Source organism: Pleuronectes platessa, chromosome 5 (genome assembly GCF_947347685.1).
Source record: "Pleuronectes platessa chromosome 5, fPlePla1.1, whole genome shotgun sequence".
In the NCBI taxonomy this organism is placed as follows: domain Eukaryota; kingdom Metazoa; phylum Chordata; class Actinopteri; order Pleuronectiformes; family Pleuronectidae; genus Pleuronectes; species Pleuronectes platessa.
The window spans coordinates 21669010-21676412 of record NC_070630.1 but is presented as its reverse complement, the minus strand read 5'-3'; the positions used below and the strand labels follow the sequence as shown (position 1 = coordinate 21676412).

The window sequence follows — 7403 nt, the reverse complement described above, 5'->3', positions numbered from 1 at the left end:
GAGGTACGCATTACACCATATTTAATACAAATGTCCTGAAAGGAAAGTAACCCTTCTTTACGATCAAAACTTTATGAACAATAGTGTGAGTGAGCATGTGGCAAATAGTGCTGCACAGAGCAATGTGCACAACTACAAGTCAGCAATGGAGGATGACACAGCTAGAGGTGCAGGCGTATGTTATTATAAGAAGTTTCAAAATAATGGTTTCATAATGAAACTGTTGCAGTATTATTCTATCTATTTTTGAAGAACATGGAAAAATCCTGTCCTATGAACCTGTTAGATACAAGTCTCCTTTCCTTTTAAATAATAAAACTCTGCTTTTCCTACAGGACTGACCGATATTAAGAGGAACTCCATCTGAATTGCATTTGGATGTCATCAACATATATGACGAGAAATGTCATATTAAATATATCCAGACATTTTTTCTAAATATAAACAAAATCTCCCTGATAGGTTTATATCATATTTAGAAGTAAATCTTAAAAAAACATGTTTACCTCGAACATTTTGCATCCCTTGCAAAATCAAAAACCTCAGTCTCAAAATTTGGTATCAAATCCATCCAGTGAATTCTATCATTTGCAGATGAGCGCAGAATCGATAAGTCTTGTTAATATTGTGGACATGGAGATTAAATTTCTATCATTTATTCTTTCATTGTAAAATAACATCAACATTTTTATGTGATTTAAATCTTCAGACTTTTAATAACACGAATGTAACTCACTGTTTTACTCTGAAATAAGTAAATGTATTAATGTGTAACCTGTCTCTGACAAACAAAAGCATCCTTGTGCTCAGAACCTCTGCTCATGAGCCACAGGAAGTCATGTCAGGCATTTTATACGATAAGTTCTCTGTTTTATTCATGGTTTTATTTTGACACAGCAGTGGTTACAACATAGTTAACTTGAAGCAGGGACGTTTACAGACTCAGCCAGGAGGGATCAGTGTTGAGCATGGTGTTGAGGTGTGTGATGATGCGCTTGACAACACGATTTTAACAAATTCACCGCAATATTCTCTTGAACATTTACAGGAAACAATAAGATTTAATCATCGCTCGGGGCGAATAGAATAAAAACAACAACATCAAAGTCTCCACGACACTTTGATCTGTCACAGCTCCGTTTGACAGGTTTCACAGCGGAAATAAGCGTTCAACGTTTTAATGGCGAAAAGGCGACATATTAGTTCAGTGTAAGAAAAAGGTCTGAAGTTGAAGTAGGAGTGAAGTGAAGGAGAGAGAGCAGGTGAGAGCAGAGAGAAAGAAAACACTGGACAGCGCCCGTGGTTTCGATCCCGTGAGGGACTGGTAATCATTATTCTGAAAGAAAGTAGATGAAGTAACCACTGAGCTAAACCAGCGCAATTCTCATTGTTGGAAGGAGAGTATATATACATGAGCATATGAGTGACGTAGATGTGTCTCTATACACTGTTGTCTCCATAATACAGACATTTAATCATCCACCCGTTTTATTTTCTCTTTGCCAGGTCACAAAACATTTAATGACTTTATTTCCTCAGCGAGGAGGTTATTGTTTGAAAAGTTTGTTTGTTATTTGATTAGTTTGTAGAATTAAGTGACAACTAGTGGTGCAGTTTTATGTTGCAGCTGAGTACCCCCCACCTCACCTTCCCCATTCAAACATGAAAGAGAACCTGTGGTAGCCTTCAGTTTTCATAAATCCTGAAAAGGTGTCTAGTTTGGCCCACTGTCAAAAACATGGCGGCCTCCATAGAGAGGAGCCGCTCCTGACGTTAATATAAAGGGCCCATTCTAGGGTAGAGAAAACAACAATTCGAACAGTTTAGATGATTACACATTATTGAAAATATCGCCAGGATTATTGTATATACAGTTTCAGCCAATAGCTCCCTTCCACCTAAATCTTAGACACAGAACCTTACAAATGATGATGTCAAAACGACTAAAATCGTTTCCATGAATGAACAAGGACAAATACTGTCCTATGAACCTGTTAGATACAACTCTCCTTTCCTTTTCAATAATACAACTCTTCTATTCCTCCAGGACTGACCCATATTAAGAGAAACTACATCTGAATTGCATTTTGATGTCATCAACATATGAGAAAGAACGTAATATTAAAGATATCCAGCAAACTTGTTACGTAATGTTAGATAACCTGTCTTTGAAAAACAGAAGCGTCTTTGTGCCCAGATCCTCTGCGCATGCGCCACAGGAAGTCAAGTCGCGCATATCCAGTTTTCTTTTAATTTTCAAACTGAAACCTTCTCAAAGTACACACAAAACACTCATATATACGTTTGGAGAACATATAAAGCTGTCAGCAGGGCTGTAAATATTAAGCAGAGATTATCCTGACATTGTCTTGTGTATATTAAACATCCTGTATTCACTGATCAGCAAGAAAGAGAGTTTTATTTATGGTTTTATTTTGACACAGCAGTGGTTACAACATAATTAACTTGACGCAGGGACGTTTACAGACTCAGCCAGGAGGGATCAGTGTTGAGCATGGTGTTGAAGTGTGTGAGGAGGCGCGAGACAACATAAATTTAACCAATTCACCGTAATATTGTCCAAAACATTTAATAAGATTTAATCATCGCTCGGGGCGAATAGAATAAAAACAACAACATCAAAGTCTCCACGACACTTTGATCTGTCAGAGCTCCGTTTGACAGGTTTCACTGCGGAAATAAGCGTTCAACGTTTTAATGGCGAAAAGGTGACATATTAGTTCAGTGTAAGAACAAAGTCTGGAGTTGAAGGAGGAGTGAAGTGAAGGAGAGAGAAAGAAAACACTGGACAGCGCCCGTGGTTTCGATCCCGTGAGGGACTGGTAATCATTATTCTGAAAGAAAGTAGATGAAGTAACCACTTAGCTAAACCAGCACAATTCTTATTGTTGGAAGGAGAGTATATATACATGAGCATATGAGTGACGTAGATGTGTCTCTATACACTGTTGTCTCCATGATAATACAGACATTTAATCATCCCTCGTTTTATTTTCTCTTTGCAATGTCACAAAACATATAATGACTTAATTTCCTCCGCCAAGAAGATTATTGTTTGAAAAGTTTGTTTGTTATTTTATTAGTTTGTAGAATTAAGTGACATCTAGTGGTGAAGTTTTATGTCGCAGCTGAATACCCCCCACCTCACCTTCCCTATTCAAACATGAAAGAGAACCTGTGGTAGCCTTCAGTTTTCATAAATCCTTTCTCTCTGGGTGTCTCTGTCTCGTCTCTCTGGGTCTCTCACTCTCTCTCTCCCTCTCTCTCAAATTGACACAGTCTGTCTCTCTTCCCAATACAAAAAAGTTTAGTCTGTGGATCCGGCAGCAAGCAAGGCACCCATTCGAAATTTCTTGGCAGGAGGAATTTTCTAGTTATTAGTAACATTACAATTTATATAATGTGCCTTTCAAATGTGAACAGCGCCGCAGGAGATTCCTGAATGGAGCTGGATTCTTGCCAAAACAAAAGTACAGAAGGCTGTGAATGCTGTATGGGTGTAACTCATGAAAAACAAGGGCTTACAACATCAAATCTTCTCTTGATAGTTAATGTATGGTAGTTACATTTACATTTAAATCTTAGACGTCTGTGAACTTGTTGCAGAGCAGCAATGAGGTTTCTCTTGTCAAACACTGAAAGGTGTGTCTGTGGGATTTACTGAGATAATGTCTCGTCCTCACCCATCAAGGATTTTCTTTGGTTTATCTTTGGTTTATATGTTAGGCTAGGTGATTCTGTCACAGCAGGAAATATACTGCACATTTATATCTCACTTATTTGAAACCATGTGAAACATATTCAATATTGGACAGCTTCTGTTGTTGTGTACGAGTCTGACACAGACGATGCTGCTTCTTGACATTTGAAACACAAACTCCTGAAATTGTCTTTCTAAAATCAACACACAAATCATTGTTGGATCAAGTCTTTATTGATTAATACAAAACCAAGCTAATTAGCCTAAACCCCAGAAATTGAAGCCCACATTTAAAGGATTAAGCCTTTATTTGAATATCTCCCTCTCCTGGTTCTGTCTACTGAGGCGACGAGAACCTGCCGAGGAAGAGCAAGGACTTGGTTTTGTTGTGCCTGATGAAGAAGAGGAAGGGGTGGTCTGCTGTGAAGTGTTCCTCCTTCAAGATAGGGCCACCCGGAGTGACCACGGCTGGTGTTGCCGCAGCCGCCTCCTTGCCCTCCTCATTCACCTCCACGAAGGCCTTGTGTACCACTGTAGACAGGAAGAGATCTCTTCCGCCGTTCATGCCAGACAGGTCGGCCTTTGACGCGCAGAACACGTCGGTCATGCCCAGCTCGGACAGAGGCTCGTTCAGCTTGTATTCCTCCTCCAGCTTGAACTTTGGCAGGTGAACATGGATGTCTGAGTGGACTAACATATTCTCCCTGTCGGTCCATCCATTCAGCATCTCCAGCGTCAGCTCTTCCTCCAGCTGGAACAGAGCAAATACATGTTATCACGTCTCTAAAGACTAAAAAGAGGGTGTCTTGTGATTAAAAGGCTGAAACATGTGACGCGATAAGGTACACAACAGAAGTTATGTCCCTAACACCAACTGGTGGTAGGCATTAATAACTTCATTACAAGGGATATTCTCCATCTTGTTGTATATTCCACCCCCTAAAAAAACATTCATCGATTGAGTTGCTGTTGCCTCCTTTTAACTAAACTTCAGTTGTTTAGTAAACACAGTTTCTGTTTAAGACAAAAAACATTGCACAGGTTGGTAAGTTGTAAGATGCATAATATACACATGTAGTAGTTTCACCATTTTGGTCTCTACCAACTCCTCAGGAAAATATCTGGCTGTTTAGTGCATAGATGTTCTACTTATTTTCACCAGCTTGTCTCCATCTTTGTCTGTCTGCTGTTAGGTGCTCGACAGGGAGTGAGCAGTAGGTTTTATCTGAGCTTCTCAATAAGAAAAAAATCTATTGATTGAACTCTGTGTACCTTCAGCAGAGGGTCGGATCCGTCTGTGGACTGGGCAGGCAACAGGATCAACATGCTGAGCTCCTCCTTCTCATATGGCAGCTCCAGGATCTGCAGACCACCGATGGAGTTGTAGCGCAGATTCTTCTTCTGGAACATCATCTGGACTGGTTTGCTCACAGTCTGACACAGAGACACACAAACAACTGAGCCGTTTGGATCAAGTTTCTAACAAATCCCATTGTAAGTTTAAGTGAAATTAGTATCTACTCTAGTTTGAGGAGCTAAGGGACATAGAATGTAATAACCTTAAATGAAAGTACACTTGATACACAACATGCTAAATTGTGATAAGCGACTCTTTTACCTGGCTGACTTTAAAGGGCATCTCTTTGGTGTTTGCTTCATCAAAGCGATACATCCAGTTTCCCTTAAAGTAGATGGCATTGACCAGAGCCAGCCTCGTACCATCAGAGACTGTCTTCAGGAGATCTTTTATTTTATCTGAAATGTAACAGAACACCTGACAATTCAGAACAATGTAGAAATATTTATTCCCTTTTTCATTCAATTCAGATGTAAAGTCGTACTTTCTGTCTGCTTCTCGACCCAGGTGTTGATCTCTCCTCTGCACGCCTCCGCGGCCCCGATGAAATCCACAGTCTTCAGGTTGTCCTTGTAGTACTTACCTATGGCTTCCAGGAATGTCTGCAGAGAGCAGATTTCATCTTATACTTTCAAGGAAGTAAAAGATAAAAAACTGTTTAAGTATCAATTTCTGCTGTGATAAGTGGAAAATGAAAACTCACAGGGAGGAACTTTGTGGTTTTCTCCCCATATAAACGATTGGCTGTTTTCAGAATGTATGATGCCGATGGTGAGTTGATGTCTGCGATTAGCTTCATGGAGTCAGCGTGGACGTCTTCACCAGGTTCGAATGCCAGGACCTGTGTTGAAGTTTGGATTGACACATGACATTTAAATGCTTTCAGATGTGCACCTAAGAGTCCAGGGTCTGTAGGTGAGGAAGCTAATCTCCGGGTCAGTTGCTCAGAACATTTTCTGGAAGTTTTCCTGCCAGCCCACTTGTAAAATGTCTATAAAATGTAGAAATCAGAAGGCGACAAAATCTCCTCTCTCACCTTCAAATTCTACATATTCTAACGAAGAATCTGTTTAGAGAGATTTCTTGTCTAGAAACCCGAGTGAGGCACTGCAGATTAATATCTGCACATTTTCAACACTGAAGCCATTAATAGATGAGACGAAAATAAGATACAAATAAGAAACTGTAAGATTTGTTCTTCTGTTCGGAAAGCAAACTGGTTTAATGAGCTGAACTCAACTGTCAGTTTAATGTCCTGCTGTCAGAGAACAGCGCATACTGGAGCTTGTGTCCAGGGATTTATCTAGAGTCAGAAGTACAGATGGTTTAGAAACCCTGTTCAGTCTGCTCCATCATAACCAACTGCTCCGACAGCTCTGACTCTCTGAATGACAGGTAACAGAGACATGGTGTGATGTACCTTTTCCATTTGATAAGCTGTTTCTCCGCTGGCTCCCAGGTAGACCATAGCCAGAGCTGAATGGATGCTCAGCGGAGACACAAACATATTCCCTGATGGGTTTGCATGGCTCAGAGTCCGGTACAGCAGCACATCGTCTGGGAGGTCGACTGGGCTTGCGAAGTTAACTGTGCCTGGGTTGGTGCCGGTGAAGTGTTGGTGGCTGCTGTGGTTGCCCATGGCTGAGGATGTACAGTTGTCCTGTAATGAACAAAATCAGCTTTTTAGACATATATTTTTAAATCTGAACAGAAATGCACCTGATTGCTGCTTGATTGTATTACAATTTTTTTGCGGGAACAAAATGTGCAGAGACCCCTGAGACCCACCAGATGAGTTGGGATTGAACCAGACTCAATTGTATTTGTTTATGGCGCAAAATCATAACAAACATTCTCTCACAGCGCGAGAAAAATCCCCAACAAGTCAAATCAGATACGAAAATAATAAACGCAAAATACCTGAGAGATGAGAAGATGTGGAAGCAGAGGATGTGAACCTGGAGGTTGAGCCGCCAGGAGAGGAACACGTACACCAGTATATATACAGTATATGTGAGGGCGTGGCGTGGGACTGGGCAATAAGCCACTGACTGCCAGCCAACTTTCCTCATAACACCATTATGAGGAAATGTTTGTTCTTTGTGAGATGACTCTGATAAAGTGTCTTATTTATCTTTGTCACTTTTACTGAGAATCTGAAAAGTGCTCTATAACTACAGCTTATTATTAATATTAATCGTGTGCCTTTCAAATATGAACAATGACTCGTCAAAATAAAAATTACCACTAAATGCTAAATAGCAGGCTTCCTGTTACTTTTTTGAATTGCACCTCAGACTTTTTTGTTTGTCTGGTCATGATACA

General features: G+C 40.3%; 1 protein-coding gene across 1 annotated transcript; it reads right to left on the bottom strand.

The window, feature by feature from the left end:
- Positions 1-3936: 3936 nt before the first annotated feature.
- Positions 3937-7150, bottom strand: LOC128440778 (leukocyte elastase inhibitor). Its single transcript, XM_053423607.1, has 7 exons — positions 6999-7150; positions 6499-6738; positions 5782-5919; positions 5563-5680; positions 5340-5476; positions 4994-5155; positions 3937-4472 (listed from the first exon to the last, which is right to left on the bottom strand). The coding sequence occupies exons 2-7, from the start codon at positions 6715-6717 to the stop codon at positions 4059-4061; spliced, it is 1188 nt and encodes a 395-aa protein (XP_053279582.1). The 5' UTR covers positions 6718-6738; positions 6999-7150; the 3' UTR covers positions 3937-4058.
- Between the last annotated feature and the right edge of the window lie 253 nt (positions 7151-7403).